The following is an 18758-nucleotide window of genomic DNA, read 5'->3' on the forward strand; positions in this document are numbered from 1 at the left end:
GTACAATACACCTTTGTAACCAGAGAGTGTGTAAACTGTGTAATTCTGGTCAAATTGCTGACGAATTTCATTATATTCTGGAATGTAAAGAACTATTGACATTTAGACGTAAATATCTTGATGATAAATACTGGTCAGCGCCAAATACTATTAAGTTTTGTGAATTATTATCAAAATATACAGTTTGATATAATAGTTTGTCCTCTGTCCTCCATTATTATACTTTTTCCTATCTTCATTGTATATATTGTATATTTATGCTTATTTACTATTTATCTACTACTTATCTATTCATTTATACAATGTACCTCTGACTTTTGAACTGTATATAATGATTGACCTCATGTACCATTCCATGGTGTGAGCGAAATAAACTGAATTGAAAATTGAATTGAATTGTTGCTTTTTTAAAAATACAAAATCACGTGCATTAATCAAATAGACAATAATTATGTTATCTCCACATGCAGAAACATCACCTAAGCAGTTTAATTAGTCGGCAATTAATTCATCATAAATGAAACCGTTGAAAAAATAGTTTTTATTGCAATATAATTTAGATAATTTAATGACAAGTTTCTCCAGAATCCAAAAGCGCGTTTTTTGGTACCAGTATTCCACCGACTCATTTTTTAAAAAATGCTATTATTAAATTTATACATCTATAAGATTCATTTATTCCTCTATAGTTATGCTGTAAAATAGTATTTAATACTATTTAAAACTATTCAACATTATGTTAATGATTTTTAAATTCTTAGGGTACGTTTTCTTCAAGAGAAAACATACTCGAGTACGTTTTCTCTTGTAGAAAACGTACCCTAGGAATTGGGTACGTTTTCTCCTGGGTACGTTCTCTCTTAAACTACCTTTATATACTGCTACATTGAGAGAACAAACTCATCTGATTTGCTCGGGCTGACCTCAGACTTCCAAGAAGTTGTTCTCCAGATGATAGTTTAAATAATTTTGATGTTCTGATGAAAATATAAACAAAATCCGCTAAAAGTGGTAAAAATATGTATTTTTCCTGCAATGCTAGGCTATCTATCCAGAATTCTAGTCAACAGAATTGCATCCGAGTATAGAACGCCAAATTCACAACAAGAGCCCCAATGGCCAATGATATTTCTCACCTGAAGAACAGTTTTTGTATAATCTTTTTCAAAATTTTCAAATATGAAAGCCTTCTCAAAATGTTGTAAAACTCCAAAAAATTATTGTTGTATATTCCAGATTTGACAATACATGAAAATAAAATACAGACCCTGAAACGTGCTACTACACCTCTGAAACGAACCGTACCGTTCCGTGCAAGAAACGAACCGTACCGTTCACAAAAAGAAACGTACCGTTCACAAAGCGTACCGTACCGTTCACAAAACGAACCGTACCGTTCACAAAGCGAACCGTACCGTTCACAAAGCGAACCGTACCGTGAAAAAAGCGTGCAAGATAATTTATGCAAGACCCGCCTCCAGACGGACAAAAAAACGTACCGTACCGTGCAATAAGCGTGCAACTTCCATATATGGCTTATTGACCTAATGTCTTTCGATGAATACGGACGGAGATTATCGCTGACCAGATAAGTTCAATATTTTGCTAGATTTTTTATACGGGATTAGATAACACATACTAAGATTTAAAACAGTTATTCTTATTAAAACAGTCACAAAAATATTTCCTTTCTTAGACCGTAACCATTTCTTTGTTTTTCGACAAAACTTGCATCGCCGATTTCTTAAACATTGTAAACTATTAACGTTCACACAATCCGTGGTTATACTATTTTGATTATTTTTATGAAATGTTTGAAACATTGGGTACATACTGGACTTTACATAGCTTTAAGTGATTCTCGGGAGAGAGAGAGAGAGAGAGAGAGAGTGAGAGAGAGAGATCTCGTTACCCGAAACGTTAGAAAAGTAGCGTTTGTTTAGAAATATATATATACACTATGGCTAAACAAGGTTGAAATATATCTATATATAATTTTATATCCTTTTTAAATTAAAAAAAAATGTCGACTTAAGTTACGCAGACCCAGAAAACGTAAATGACAACCACATATTACCGGTGACTCGAGTGATTTGTTCTTGAGCTATTTATGTACCAATAAATAAACAAAAAATCACTCATACATGTATGATGAATTATAAATAAATACATGTACAAAATCTTAATGCATTAAATGCAAGCATTGAACGGAAAAAAAGTACACGCATTCCATAAAATAACTTTCAACTTTATTTCCCGCATAGCTGGTAATGGCGTCGTGATTTCACATGAACAAAAATCACTCGTGCGAAACACGTGTACAGAAGCTGATCTTTGGTTCTATACACAACAGGTGTTATTGTCTTTCTTTGGTGTTTAGCAGTTATTGTACTTTACAACTAACTCTGTATATTTGGACGCTTAAATAGGTGTACACGAGATGCCGGTATTCACACCTTTCCACGGGCACCTGTTAGGTTACTCATCACAATCTGTCGTGTGTATAGTCTGAATATATCTTACTTCTACTTTGTTAGTTTCATGGCTTTTCTTTAAAATCTCTAAAAAACAAAAGAACCGTCTGTAGAAATGGACACAAACAACTACACGAAAGATTATCGGCGCGTGGATCCGTGGAACAATTCAGCGACTCTATACATGCGGGATTTTCACATATTAACTTGCGATAAAAATATCATTTACCGGGTACATTAATGTACCAAAAAAAAATGATTAATTAAATCATAAATAGTTGAATGAGATATCAAGTACATGTAAGCACAAACACAGCTCTTTTAAAATTTATTTTCAATCTTATATGTGTGATGTGAAATAGCGTCGAAATTTTAACCGTCGAGATCAATCTATATGTACATTGTCCGCTGTGCATACTTTTAGTCATTGTGTTGAAATCGTTGTGAAAACCATGGGTCTAAAATAAATGAATTCAATTCATACAAATAAAAATCTAATAATTCCAAATGGTTTGCACACAATCACATACACCCTCAGAGAGAGAGAGAGAGAGAGAGAGAGAGAGAGAGAGAGAGAAAACTTGTGTGTTGATTATAATACTTATATTAAAATTTTATCACTGAACTTTATTATTTAAAATTTCCCTTTAGGTTTCTATAGTCGGTCATTTGAGCGGGATTTTATCTCAGGACTCCACGTGCTTCGCCTGTCAATCAGTTTAAGTATAACAGTACAGATCACGCCACGCGCTGCGTGCTACTTGGCTCCTCCTATATGGCTAGAAGAATATTATCGAATGATACGTTTTTGTTTCATGTTTTCTTATATCCCTATTGAAAAGAGTGTTCCTATTTTAAATTATTCACCAATAATTTCTTTCCGATTTCATGATTATAATTCATGTAATGGCGATCAGAGTCGTTTTCCCTCGCTGTCGTATTATTTTTGTTACTAGATAAATTCTTATATATTTATAACATTTAACATTCATTTGTTGATTACCGGGTATTTTTTCGTGTCCTGTTTACAACAAGTATGTGTGTAAAAAGGTAAATAAAATATAAACAGGTAAGTCAGCTAAATCGCATGCATACAGTGAAGAGCGGACACTTGTTCAACAGAATGATAAATATCGCCATTATATAAATAAAAGTTATTGACTTGTTGTGTACAATGTATATCCAGTTGTGTACATATCGTATGAAATATGTTACATGAACATGTATAGTTTAACGGAAAAACAAAAACTAATAGTCATATATTTTGACTATACACGCGATCTTAGTTCAGAAAAGAGAGGCGATGACGGGTTAGATGTAGGTATGATCTATGTATACAAACAAGTGCAGAAAATCATAGAATTAATATTTAAATGAATAAAAATTCGTGTCAAAAACTATATAACAGTTGATTTCAAGATTTCTTATCTATCCATTAATTTTACATCGTCTATTCACGAAGGCAATCGGCGATCGGCAATAGTACTACAGTAGTACGCAATAAAGAATGATCATACGAATTATGAATAATAAAAACTAGCCGAGAATCAAGACAACGATAAAGGAAACTAAACTAAGAAAATATCGGAATATAGTCGGGGCAATTTGTTATCGCAATTTTAAATGCATGCGCGGATCTAGAGGGGGGGTCGGGGGGGTCCCGACCCCCCCCCCCCCCCTGGAAAATGAAAATTTATTAAATTTACATAGTAAAATTATCGCGAAAATATGCCTCGGACCCCCCCCTGGCAAACACAATTATCCTTCGGACCCCCCCCCCCTGGAAAAATTTTCTGGATCCGCGCATGAAATGGATTAGAAGTATTTAATGACTTCAACTCAAGTACATGTATAGAAATAAAAACTCAAGATGCTTTGTAAAATTATCGACAGCTCGCTGAATTAACAAAAATATATCGGATTAAAGTCAAACAGTTCTTTTAATCTATCTGAATGATTACATTAATCTAAATTAAATACTAATAATAATAGACTGATCAAAATTAAAATTACCCCTGCTTCCCAGTTGTCACTGAGTACACGATTCACGCAACGTATCAAAAACGGGGGAACGGATGGACGTTCTGATTTTAAATAGATCAATTGAAATTCTTTTGTAATACATCATATAAAAAAAGAAAAATTATTGTCACAATTACCACCTTGCTGAAGTAGGTCGGGCAAAAACTAAACAAAATTATATGGAGAAAAATCAAAGCGTTCAGGCCACGCCTACCTCATTAATAAAGCGCGCAAACCGTTCACAAAGCGTGCAGCTATTTTTAGCAAAGCGTACCGTGCAAGAAGCGAACCGTTCCGTTCACAAAGCGAACCGTACCGTTCACAAAGCGAACCGTACCGTTCATAAAGCGTAACGAACCGAACCGTGCAATTGGTGTAGTAGCACGTTTCAGGGTCTGTGTATAAAGATAACTGAAACGTACTTTTGGGACAATACATCCTAATTTCTATGATATTGCATCCACCGACAAATTTTAATATCTCAGTCAAAGCCATCTTCGCTAGGCAATGGTTTTCGGTCCACTTTGCTCCCCATAAACCCTTGGCGGATTTCATTACGAAAACAAATCATTCTTTAAGGGTCCCAGTATTGTCCTGGGGATCATGGAAAAAATTACAGACAGCTGGATGAACAGATGGACAGACGGACGACAGACAACAGGTGATCAGAAAAGCTCACTTGAACCTTCAGTTCAGGTGAGCTAATAAAAAGTCATACAATTTTCATTGATAGGTTATGACAGGTTTATTAAGCATGGATCTTTTGCACACTTAAAACATGTAGTTTTGATGGATAAAATTACAGTTTTTAACTGCATAACAAGAGGCCTAAGGGCAATATCCTTCACCTGAGCAACAATAGCCAGCAAATGCTTTATACTGTCTTTAGAGTATGAAATACAAAATATCTAGAGTTGTAGAGTACCGGTATATCTTGAATTTCAATACATATTCCTAAGTTAAATTTTTTACAACGAACTCCTTTTATTGTTTCAGTTTTTTAGAATAAGTTTTTCAAATATTTTTCTCTATTCATTCAAATATAAAATTTCACCCCTTTCTTACTGAGGCCCCACCCTAACCAGAGATGATTTGGTCATCTTGAATCTACATGCACTACCTGAGGACGATTCCACACAAGTCTCAGTCTTTTTAAGAAGAATTTAAAGATTTTCCCTTATAAATTTCTTTGCAAAAATGACCCCCCCCCCCCCAATTAAGCCTCCACCATACCCCTAGTATCAAGAATTTACAAGTAAATTTCCGGTTATGCGATGTTACTGGCTAAGTATGCCAATGATACAGTAAAGATAGAAAAAAACCTGGGTTGTTACATCAAAAATATATATAAATATCATACATATATTTAGATTTGTACATAAATATATACTAGTAGGTAGTATTATAGGTAACAGGCTAACAGCAGTACCATACATTTCTCTGCTAGTTACGTAGGGTGATATCAGTATAAGTGTCCAGAAAACCCCCCTACCAGTTTAATAATCCAAAGGCCTGGTCACCTTTATAGTAACATTTTTCGTAATATTCTAAGAAAAATGGTTTACATTTACAAGTAAATTTTTAATCATAAGCTGTCCCTGGTAAAGTAAAAATGGAGAAGAAAAAAATAAAACAGGTTGTCACAATCTCTTAAAAGATATACAGTCGCACCTGTTTTAAGCGGCCACCTGTGGGACAATGCCAAACTGGCCGCTAAAGACAGGTGGCCTCTTATTCCAGGTTTCAAATTAATGGGGAAAAAACACCGAGTACTATTGCACAGATTTATTAATAGCATCTGTAATGGCGGCGTACACAGAGATGATGAATGCACAGCTCGGATTGCTAAATAAACAGTTTATATTAATTTAAATGGCCATTTTAATTCCATTTATCAAGGGATTAAGACCAAAACATTTTCTGCTAAATACGCCCAAATGATAATTTTAATGTTAATTTAAAAAAGTATAAAAAATTCCATTCTTATATATATTAAGAACCCGTTTTATTATCTCAAAGAAATTTTCTAGGAAAAAAAGTGCATATTACCGGCTAATTGCTGCACATGTTAAGCTGTTCCGCACAAGACTGATATACAATGACTTTGTAATGAAGTATATAAGTACGTGTCGATATATAAACAACACAAAACAGTGGCCGCTGGCCGCGTTAGACAGGTGGCCGCTTAAATCAGTTAAAATATAGTGTAAAACTAAACGGGCGGGATTAAAACTGGCCGCTCATGGCGAGTGGTCGCTGATTAAAGGTGGCTGTAACAGCAGGTGCGACTGTACATAACAATATATTTGGATTTGTACATATAATACATGTATAGCTAGTACATGTAACAGCAGTACATTTTCTGGTAGATATGTGTAGAGGGAAATCAGATTTGAACAAACTTGACTCTAAACTAACTGAGAATGCTTCCACGGTAACCCCTACCTTTGGGGATCACGATTTGAACAAAATTTGATCTACACTACCTGAGGAATTAGCTTCCATACAATTAAGTGACAGCTTTTTTGGCCAAATGGTTTTGGATAAGAATTTTTTTGAAAAATATCAACAAATTTTCAATAACTTAATATATTTTGCCTTAAAGATTGGGCGGCCCTTCATTTGAACAAACTTTAATCCCCTTCACCCAATAATGTTATGTTCCAAGTTGGTTGATATTGGCCCAGTGTTTTGAAGAAGAAAATGAAAATGTGGAAAGTTTACAATGATGGACAACAACGGCAGACAATGGAAAAATTTTAATAAAAAAAGGCTCACTAAAATGAGCCTTCATGATCAGCTCAAGTGAGCTAAAATCTCAACATAAAGAAAAGAAATAAATAGCAATTAATTATTATTGTAGCAAATACTGATGTTATAAAATAGTGTATCAAAGTGCAAGACTTTGCAAAACATATGAAAAAACAAGTATAGTTAGCATAAGATAACTTTGGAGAGAATTTGTAGATGAGGCAGATATGTCTCCTTCGAAACATTCACACACACAAGTCTTGCCTACACAGGAGTGACAGACACAGGGTCTGGCATATTTGTTTGGAAACTGGCTTTGAAAGTCAAGGAAATTTTTGTACACCTTGTATACAGCATTTGATGATGATCCACCTTGACTTGGAACGATAGCTGGATCTACCTCTTCTCCACTATCTGGAGTGGCAGGTCGATCCCATGTTTCCAGTTCAGTTGGAACAAGAGGTGGAGTGGGAACACCAGGTTTAAAGATGGGTTCTCCTTTACTCATCTGGTTGGTAATCAAAGAATAGCCTGGTTCAATGTCTGGGTGACCAATTGCAATGTCTGCACATCCATAAAACTGTTCCTGGTTTCCACAGCCTATACAACCCCTGTTTGTTGTTGGATCCACTCCCCAGCTGTTCCCTGTGTTATACTTCCACTGTAAAACACAAGCACGGCACTTAACACTATCTGGAAGCTGTAGCTTTAACTTGTATTTACCAGATGTCGTTACTTGGTATCTTGTACTTTTCGACTCAATAATGGTTAAAGGAAAATCATTCAAACACTCCTCTGAGATCCGCTTCTGTGGATCATCATTTGGACACAGTCTGAATTCCATGTATCCTTTGTGTGAAGCTGTAATTTCTACCATCACTGGCATAATGGCACCAATGGTTGTTGAGTGAACAATGATTCCATTAGCATACTTTCCACCCGGCTCATTGTCCAGGGGCCCCTGAAATGGGTCCCCACACACCCCACAACGTCCTTTATTAACCTCATACTGGATCTGCAACAGAAAATAATTTTTGTATTATATATTTTCAATTATTTGTCACCAAGTGCCTTAACTTTACTGTGAGTGCTGCTATGTGTTTCAAGTTTCAAGTGATGAAGTCAGATATATCTAAGAAATCATTTAGTTCTGCTTGGACTTTCAGATAATTTATAACTGGTGTGATTACACTTAAGGACTTTGATGAGAACAGTTCTGAGGGTCAGGAGTTCACTCCCCAATGACAAGTGTAGCAGGGTGTATGACAGATGTATAAATTAATGCCCATCAAAGAATATTTCCTATATCTCACTTTTTGACCTTCTGTTACTTTATTTTAATATCCACTTCCTTGGAAGTTTAGGCCTTTTCATTAGAGTCATTATATATCTGATCAAGTAAAGTTAATATAAGTAATCAAAAATTATACACTCCATTTCACGGAGACAAGGTATCACCTAAATGAAGCCACCATAATCATATCAAATTCATAGTTTATGATTTATATTATGTTATATATCATCATACAAGAAAATGTTGGCATATTATTTTATACAACATGAAATCTTGAATACTTATATTTATATATGATATATGAATCATATAAAGGTAATATCATAATTATCAAGTTATACAAAAAAACATCAAATAAAATGGTACCAAATGTATCATTTGATAAAGATATTACACCATATGATCAAAAATTTCATTTAATGATATATGATTTAAATTTAATTCATAATATATATATTTTATAAAACCCTGAATTCAATAACAATCCTATGATACGATCCTATGATATGATACGATAATACATTAATAACTTAGATTATTCTATAAACAAGAAGCCCATTGGCCACTATTCGCTCAACTGAGCAACAATAGCCATTTATTATGATATTTATAAAATCAGCTTTACGGAGTACATCATATACAAAATATCTGGACGATGTAACAGATGTAGTAGAATAGATCCTGTATAAAAAGATTTTTAAATTTTTCTCTAAATATCCTTATGTAAAACATTGAGCCCCTTTTGTAACAGTTATTATCACATATTGAGCATATTACAGTTCTTAAGAATATTTACAACAACTGTTTATGTACCTCCTGTAAGGCCCAACAATTGTCCAGGGGCCCCTGAGTCTAAACAATTAAGTATCAACACACTGTAAAAATGCTTGCATATAAGCAAATTTAATACCATATACATGTATTATAACATTTGAGTTTTTGAGAGTGATTGAAAAAGTTTTCCTGCGCAAAAATTTGCCCCTCCAATATGTTCTCACCCAGCCCCCCGGGATTATGTCTTTGTACAAGCTTGAATCTACACTTAAAAGGTTATTTTCGCTAAAGACTGTCAGCTCCTCTGACCAAATGGTTTTTGAAAAGAATATTTTTAAAGATTTTCTCTATATATTACTATGTAAAAATTTGACCCCAAATTGTGTGGTTCCACCCTACCAAGAGGATCATGATTTGAACAAACTTGAATCTACACAATATTAAATACATTTTCACTATATGGTTATATCGGCCCCGCCCTAGGGCCTGATCCCCTGACCCAGGGGTCATGAATTTCACCATTGTGGTAGAGGGCTTCATGGACATCATAATTATGAATTTAGTTTTTTCCTCAAATGCGTGGGAATAGAGAAGAAGATTTTTGAAGAAAAAAAAATTGTATATATAGCCCCAACTATGGCACCCTGGGGGTGGTTATAGAGCCATGCATGAATTTCACAATTTAGATTCCTTTTACCATAGAGATGCTTTACTCCAAAAATTGTTCCAATTGGCCTTGTAGTTTTCAAGAATAAGTTAAAATTGTAAAGGAACAATGCACAATGGACGACGACCAATTGCAATAGCTAGGTCACCTGAGTGACCCAGGGGACCTAAACATATTTTTTGTTGTAAGATATTCTAATTTTATCTATAAATCTACTAGCTGTTAATAATCATAACTTCTAGTATCCAAATCAACATCATTAAAAAATACATTTTCATCTAAAAATCTACTACCCCCGGTAGCTACATGTATTTAATAATCATAATAAATTTTTTCGTCAACAAATCAACATCATTAAAAAAATTTGTTTACCTGTACTCCACCACAGTACAACTGGTTATCATTGTAATTTGGGGGATTTCTGTATCCATAGCGCCACATACTGGACCTACTTGGGGGTTCAATCAACCGACCATGTCCTGTCACCACTCCAAGCAGACAGGTAGTCCCAATGGTGACAGCCAAAAACATTCCTCTCATAAAACCCATCACAATTTGGAATCTAAAACCAGAATGTTAAGCATCCATAGACAAATGAAAACTATGAAAAATTATAGAATTGAACCTTTGCCACATAAATGTTTATATTTACTTATAATTGACATAAAAACTTCATCATTTCCTGTAGTTTAATAGTTGGTAGCTAGACTCTTATTTCCCATTTCACTCACTGACAGGATGTTGACATGAGGAAATTCCATATTTGTATACCTTAACAATGGGTATATTAAATAAAGTACTAAATGAAGTGTTGTAGTACGTGTTGCAGTCATTAATACTTCCTAAGAGTATGGTGACTTAATATAAGTATACTACACATGTATATATGTATACTTAAATGTAAATTCCTAAAATACTGTATATAATTTCCTGACTATTAGACAGATTATACCCAAGTATACTGATGTTTGGATTAGGTACTCTTGAGATGGATCAGTGATCTAGCTGACAGCTTGTCATTTTACAGTTGAAGAATTCTTTCAATCAGTATTGCTGTGGTTTCATTAGTATTTGTGGGTACACTGTATCAATTTTCGCTGATTCAGTGAAATTCATAGTTTCAAAGAAACGTAAATTCGTTGTCAATGATCCTATCAGTACAAAATGTTAGTAGAAATTGCACTTTTTGTGGATCAACTTAACTATGAAATCCAAGGAAATCAGTATTCTTAACAAACATTGATGAAACCACAGTATATTGGGCAAACTTCAAATTGCATTAAAAGGGACAAAATTCAGTGAAAAATGAATTTAAGGATTCAGAACCATCCTCAATAACTGCTGTTTGATAGCTTCCAGAGATCAAGTTCCATGCTCTGACAGCTATATATAGCTAGACTGTTTAAGTACGTAGTTTAAATAATTTAATCAATTCAATGTTGGTCAACCTTCCAAGTTGAAAAGAGCATTATAACATCAAGAAAAACAATTAATGGAAATTTCTCTCTAAATTGATATGACAAAGAGAAAGACTGCCTATATATGTACTTTTTGAATGATCGTGACCTTCATATTTTCTGGGGTTTTTTTGTTGGTATAAATTGTACGTAAATAAGTAAGTAAATATTTTATTATAGTGACATGTGTATGTCATAGGTATATAGTACAATACAATATTATACATTATCGAATTACACCCGGCCCATTGGACCTATATGTCACTTTGAAATCTTATAATATACAAATATACATTTCTGAGCATACATTAAATTGTATCAACATAATTGCAGGGTTGTCTCTAAAAATTGAAGTAGAAGGAAGGAATAAAAAGGTAGAAGGCCGGGGTATGGAGGTCTAGCTCATAGCAGATTGTGTTTGAAATGCAATAATAGCTGGGTAATTATGTCATTATAGGCGCTTCCTGGGTCTTAGAGACAACCCTGAATTATAAGGAAGTTTAAATCTTGTTGCATAATTAAGAATTAATCAAAGTTTTAAAATCCTGTTGGTAGCAATTAAAGTATAGATTAGAAAAACAAATTTCATAAGTATGACAATTGAGGTAGATTTTTGTCAGGTTTTCTGATGGCAGAAATAGAATTCAGAGAAAATACATAATTACTAATATACAGAATAAACCGGACCTGTTTGAATGATTTATAGTGTGGCTTTTTGTAATCATTTAGTGAGCTTTAGTATTAATCCAATTTCGTACATCACCGGGAACCCATACCAGTCTTGTACACTTATTCAGACAACACTGGATATTAAACAGACCCCCCCAAAAAATAAAATAAAGACAACATTACTGACTTGCATAATGTATGACCAATTATATAAAAACATGCTAATAAGGATTCTTTAGTTTCACCTGATGATGAATTACCTACCAAGGTATACTGTATATACAAGTTAAATACTCGTTTTCAGTGGTAACATCAACTGTCCTAAGTATAATTCCTCAGTAATTCCCGATCATGAACACATATTTTGTTATTCAAGAAGACAACGCAGGAAATATTCTTTGACCAGCCATCTCTGAATGAATCCACGTAACCAATCATTAAAACTTCCGTTCACAATATTTACATCATTGTCTCATTGTTTGACTGCTCTCGAGATCTAAATTTATGTAACTATCAATCTTAAAAGCTACTTAAAATTCACCGCAAGTTGTCTCTTTCGCCTGTTCGCTGCCTTCTATATGACAGAGACTGTAAATGCCGTTGCATTATATAACAGCGTATAACGTAGAGTGTTGGCGATCAAGCTATTCTGACTAAGTCACTGAGGGATTGTCTCGGCCCAAGAAAACTGTTCATCGTAACGATTTCTTCTGTAAAAATATCTCCTACACTATGAAAGGCTTGTCTGGGTGAACCTGCTAATTAGCTATGAATATCAAATGGTGATAATGTACGTGGATATGTTCTTTCTACCTGTGACAGGTATTCAGGACCTGGGGTCATACAGTTTACTTGACGGTATGCGCAGTACTACTACATGTATTTGACATTCAAGCATATTGATATGCAGACTTTTTTCTTCGGAACATATCTTTTTAGTTGACGAAGGATAACGAATTTTGAACAATTCTAACTGCCCTCCCTATTCCCCACTCTTTGTGTGAGGGACAGTGTTTAAAGTGATAGGAAAACATGTGCAGATCCGGATTTTTTTTTTCGAGGAGTACTTATGTTTGCCAGGGGTGGTCAATAACTTTAATTTAACGTACAATTATTTATTCACCCCCCCCCCCCAAAAAAAAACAGTGTCAGCAAAGAAATGTCGGTACGTGATCAAACAAAGCTCCTGGGACTTTTGACCGTATAAATTCCAAGTTAAAAGACAAAGAATGAATCCATATTCTTTTTAAATAAAGAAAATCACATAGTCCTTAAACTTTGTCCCACTATCTATGTATATTGTGTTACTATTTCCATATATTTATCATAAATACTCCTTTGCTTATTAAACCACATTTATTTACCACGACGGGGAGTAAAAAGTTAAAAAAAAAAAGAAGAAAGATTTAGAACATTTCTCTCATGTTGAATGGCACCATTGAAGGGATCATATTAGGCATTTTTGGGAGTTGATTTTAATCAACTCTCCTATGCAGTCACTCTGGCAAACCGAAAGTGAAACAGTGTTTGGACCTAAGCACAAATCATCACCGCTGACAAGTCTTAGTTCTTTAATAGAATAGAAAAAATCGACGTAATTTTTGCTGAAGCATTGTTTTTCAAGGAAACTTATCTATAAACACTTTGAAAATAGCAAGATGTTATATAATACGAACAATTTAGATATTTATATATGTAGTCTCGTGTATTCCTACGCCAGAGTTTAATATAGTCTCGTTCAACCAGACGCTCGGCTGTCTCCGTAAATCTCCGACAAACAGAGAGGCTCTCTTGCTTGTCGGAGTTTAACGGAGACAGCCGAGCGTCTGGTTGAACGAGACTGGAGTTCAATATCAATAGTGCTTGGATCCATACAATTTTTAGAATTGTTTCGATTACTAATACAAAGTTTGAAATCTTCTTTGAATATTACACAACATGATTCATATGGGGTTTCTCTAAATTCTTGTCTGAAAAGTCTAATTAAAATTCATATTATAAAAAAGTGTGTAATTTAAATACAGACTAGAAACTAATTGCCACGCAAGATAAGTTGATTTTAAAATATATGATAATCGATAAAATCAACTCCCGTCAGTACTTCAGTACTTTGATTGTCTTCGATATTAACATCAATCAACAACAAACAAACAAAACGCCAGTAATATTGATATCGTATGCAATTGTCAATAATTTGACAAGTTGAATTGCTTTTATTTCAACGGAGATTTGTCTAATGAAATCAGCCCTTGTGTTGTTGTTTTTTCAACTCTGATATTCACCCAAACACGATATATAATTTATGTTTCTCTTTATCGTCAAACTATTTTGAAATATATACTTATCGGTAAACATTTACTGAGTGTGAAAAGTTCTATAAATTTACGTAAGTGTCGAATAGGATTTTCAATTAGTGACAATAAAAAAAATCTATGGGTTAATGAGTAGTTTTAATATCAGAGCAAGTTCATGGAGGAAAATGCATGGAATCATTAATGAAATGATATTTAATAAGTATCATAGAAAGAAAAAATGCATCTGTAAACTGTTCCGGACAGGGCGGAGTTGTATTTGTGTATTTACATATACTGAGTATTTTTTTTTACACAGATACAGGTAAAACTGAATCATCGTCTAACCAGTTTTAATCAATATGTCCGCAAACGTTCATAAACATTCCATGACTTTTTAAAGACTGTCTTGTTTAGCAGTGCATGATTCATTATGAGCCGGCTATTATCATATGTTCATTATCTTTTCAAGGCGGATTTAACCGCAAACCCGACAAATAATAATTATACGTACTAAAATATAAAGTAGTCATATTGCAGATATTATTTGAAAAATAATATATGTCAGAAAGGACTGTACTCTTGATCGCCTTTGATATATGCTATTTCTTAGGCAAAAGTAAGATATTGAAATACATCAACTATCATAACTTCCTTTAAATGGATATTTGAATACTTGATAATTGGAGAGAGAGAGAGAGAGAGAGAGAGAGAGAGAGAGAGAGAGAGAGAGAGAGAGAGAGAGAGAGAGAGAGAGAGAGAGAGATTTGGGGTATGTATTTTTTCTGAAATATCCTAAACCACCAACGAAAGTATTGTATTAAAAATGTACTTTCTTAAACAAAAACAAATTTAATCTTTTTGTTGGTTTATGCATATTAATCATGTACTGAATAAAATAAAAATACATACATTTTAAAAACATGTCCATTTCTTTTCCGGTTCAGCAGAATTTACCACATATATTCATGCGGTCACACCAAAGATGAATATGTTTATGTCAAATGTGCATAATGCATATGATTTTCTCTTTTTTCGCCGCAAAGTAAAGCATGCACATACTAGTGTTACACGTCTTAAGCGTTTCTCAAGTGGAACTGTGGTCACTACAGACAGCGAAACGACCAGGCTTATACCATCCATCAACATATGTCAAAGCCAGCATTTTAATGGACAAGATGGATAATTACTCATCATTCTGAGTGTGAATGTATATATTTCATGTAGCACAGAAAGATATGAAATATCCTAGCTAGGATTTCTACTCTCACATGAAAGTCATGCATTGTAAAGGATTTCAAAATGATAAAAAAATCCAAACGCAGGGTATTGTTAATAATAAAAGTAATAGCGAAGACATGTAATTCAATTTTCTAATAAAGAGCTTTAAATAATCTTTATACTCACTTGACTTATAATGATTTTACACATGAAACGTTACTTGCTATTTGTTTCATTAGAATTCTTTGAAAACTTCAGAAGTTTTCAGATATTGTCAATGCTGAATATTGCAGATTGTGTGGGAGTGACTTTCTATAATGCAAGAACGAAAATTGCAAAAAATGAATATTGTTTTTGGTGTTAATTGTTTTTATGAAGTGCAAGTACAAGAGAATAAATAAAGTCAAGAGATATGACAATGCTGTTTTAAATACTACAATATGTACTTTATATTACATATAAACAATTCTCCCATAGCTCACTGGTTTCGTTCTGTATAGACATGATGTGTTTCGGGTTCAAATCTTGCTGACGATTTTTTTTTTATTTCATAGGCCACCTGAGTCACTCAGATGACCTATTGCTAGTGGTCTTTGTCCGTCGTCGTGCGTTTTGCGTTAACAATTTTACATTTTTAACTTCTTCTTGAAAACTGCAAGGCTACTTGTTATCAATTTGAGTGTGAAGCATCGAGAATTGGTAAGAGAAATCTAAATTGTGAAATTTGTGGCTCTACCACCCCATGCAAGGGCGCCACAAGCGGGGCCAAATATGCAAAAATAAAAACAACCAAATTTTCAAAAGTCTCCTTCTCTACTCCCTTATATATTTGAGGAAAACTAAATGCATGGACGTCGCGCACGATACTGGTGTTACTTAACGTTACGCTTATAGCGTCAAACGACGCACAAACGCAACGTCGCATTCTAAAGAAACTCAACTTCTTAATAGCCGTGAATTTTGAAACTAAAATAAATATTCATATCTCCTGTATCTCCAGATTTGCACTGCAAGCAAGTTATGAATTAGTGCACAAACATTGCCAGTGATATGGTTGTAAATGTACTTAAAATAAGATCACAGTATGCACGCCTGTAACTCGGGCAATATTTAATAAATATAAGTAATAACTTTAAAAAGTGTATATCTTCATTTAAATAACTCAATCATAGTTTATGAAACAAAAAAAAATTCACAGATTGGAATGTGATTTTCTTTTAGAAAATTTCAAGCTGCATGTATAAATCTATAAATTTGATCAGCGAATTCAAAACATTCCACATTTGATATTGCACTGTTACTAGTATCCCAGACAATACAGATAAATGCACAGTATGCACATATATTTGGATATTATAATTATACAATCATGAAAAATTATATGCTGGTATATTATTCTATTTACTAGGTTTACAATCTTAAACGTTTATGTATTCGATCATGTACAATTCATTTTTAAGACGTAATAATGTCGTTTATTGCTTGCAATATGTTTAAATGGACACATTCGTCCAAAACAATATTGGCCCTAGCGTCTATTTCTGAACAGATATAAACTACTGCACTGGCTGGCACTACGGCTCTTCTCCTGGGTATAAGTTTGTATGACAGAAGATTCTTGTTATTAATATTGTCGTAATAGAGTCCTGTGATGACCTTAATACCAGCTGGAAGAATTGAGCCCCAAGCGTCGGTGCTTTCGCTGTTTAATGTTTGAATTGCTTCCTGAACCTTTAGCAAGAAATAGTCATGGTGTGGGTCATTCGCATATACGGCAATTACCTGTCCTTTGGATACCATTTCGGACAAGGGCACCTCTTCGTCATCTTCTTCAACATCGAATGTGTTATTTGTCTCCTTGACTATTTCATAGTATTGAACTTGCCAAATTCTTTGAACATTTACACATTCGTGATAAATTTGTAAACTGCATTTTTCACAAAAGCAGGACAGTTCGCGTATAATGATATGGGGAGACGAGTTTTCAACGATGACTTGATGGACAGATCTGATGTTTGAAATTGGTTTGAAACTTAAATTACCTTCTCTTGGGATGAAATCAAGAAAACGGAAAAGCCGTCTCCGGCAAACAGATTTTGTCCGCGTCATATTTGAAACAGATCCTGGGTATTTTGTATATGGGCTTGTCCACGCAAAACTGCCAGATCTGCCTGTCTTATTAACAGTCCCCCAGCAGCATCTTGAGGTCCTACATTATAAACACAATCATGTAATAATACAAAAACATTTAATTGAAACAAAAATGCTCATATAGTAAATGCAAAATAAACTTCAACGCAACATGAATGAATTTAATAACGCACGTTCTGCTCAGTGCTCTCCATTCCATCAATGTCGGGTAGTGCATGGCGATGTATAATCGTAACGTGAACAGAGACTTCAGTTTTTTGAAAGTAAGCACTTTGAAGTTGTTTTAATTCTGTGCAACGGTAATTTTCAGAAAAGTCATGAACACAGATGCAGTGGTTGAGTGGAAGATTAGATGAAAGTTCTTGAAATTGGTTGTTTTGCCTAGTAGCTCGGTGTTGATGGAATGGAAACGATTTTAATAGTTGCAGAAAGTGTGAAAATAAATCACTGACCTTTTGATTCCTTTTTAACTAGAACGAGTTTCTTTGTTGTTTTATTGCCCTTCACTTTGATTTCAACTTTTTCAAATTTTCCCACTTGACTGTTTCGTCTGTCTCCGGGTCTACAGTTTCTTCTGCATGGTAATAAGTATAGTTTGTGTATACCACATTCTGCACACTGTCGCTTCATGCATTGCAAAGTAGGATTTATTCACAATGTGACATCCACCATCGCTTATGGACTCGAATACTTGGACATCAATTCCAATGTCATTTGATGATCTTTTGATGATCTTTTTCCGAAAGTCCATACATGATTTGAAGGTACTTTTTATTTCAACATGATATCTACAACAGCATGTGTGTCTTTCCTTTGGTTATGATACCCATGAAGTCTTCTTACTAAATTGTGATTTTTATGGCCCCTAGGACAGGAGTTTAGGCCTTAGTGTGGGGCCAAAATAGCCCTACAGTAAAATTTTATTCAATCATAGAAAATTCTCGTAATTTCTCCCACACATGTGGGGAAAAAACTAAATGCATTGTT

General features: G+C 34.1%; 1 protein-coding gene across 4 annotated transcripts; it reads right to left on the reverse strand.

The window, feature by feature from the left end:
• Positions 1-5744: 5744 nt before the first annotated feature.
• Positions 5745-15473, reverse strand: LOC105329064 (uncharacterized). 4 transcript variants are annotated; one of them, XM_011430242.4, is made up of 3 exons: positions 15312-15473; positions 10355-10544; positions 5745-8262 (listed from the first exon to the last, which is right to left on the reverse strand). In XM_011430242.4, the coding sequence occupies exons 2-3, from the start codon at positions 10529-10531 to the stop codon at positions 7387-7389; spliced, it is 1053 nt and encodes a 350-aa protein (XP_011428544.2). In that variant the 5' UTR covers positions 10532-10544; positions 15312-15473; the 3' UTR covers positions 5745-7386. The 4 variants fall into 4 exon arrangements, with proteins under 4 accessions (XP_011428544.2, XP_065922323.1, XP_011428529.2 ...); XM_066066251.1 differs by lacking the exon at positions 15312-15473 and adding an exon at positions 12392-12920; XM_011430227.4 differs by lacking the exon at positions 15312-15473 and adding an exon at positions 12373-12918.
• Between the last annotated feature and the right edge of the window lie 3285 nt (positions 15474-18758).

The sequence above is a fragment of the Magallana gigas genome, chromosome 7 (assembly GCF_963853765.1).
Source record: "Magallana gigas chromosome 7, xbMagGiga1.1, whole genome shotgun sequence".
In the NCBI taxonomy this organism is placed as follows: Eukaryota; Metazoa; Mollusca; class Bivalvia; order Ostreida; family Ostreidae; genus Magallana; species Magallana gigas.

Excerpts from the sequence above, each read along its gene's own strand:
- LOC105329064 (XM_011430242.4), bottom strand. The coding sequence starts at position 10,531 with ATGGGTTTTATGAGAGGAATGTTTTTGGCTGTCACCATTGGGACTACC. Across the intron at positions 8,263-10,354 it reads TGTACTGTGGTGGAGTACAG|ATCCAGTATGAGGTTAATAA; the intron begins GTAAACAAATTT and ends TTTCTGTTGCAG.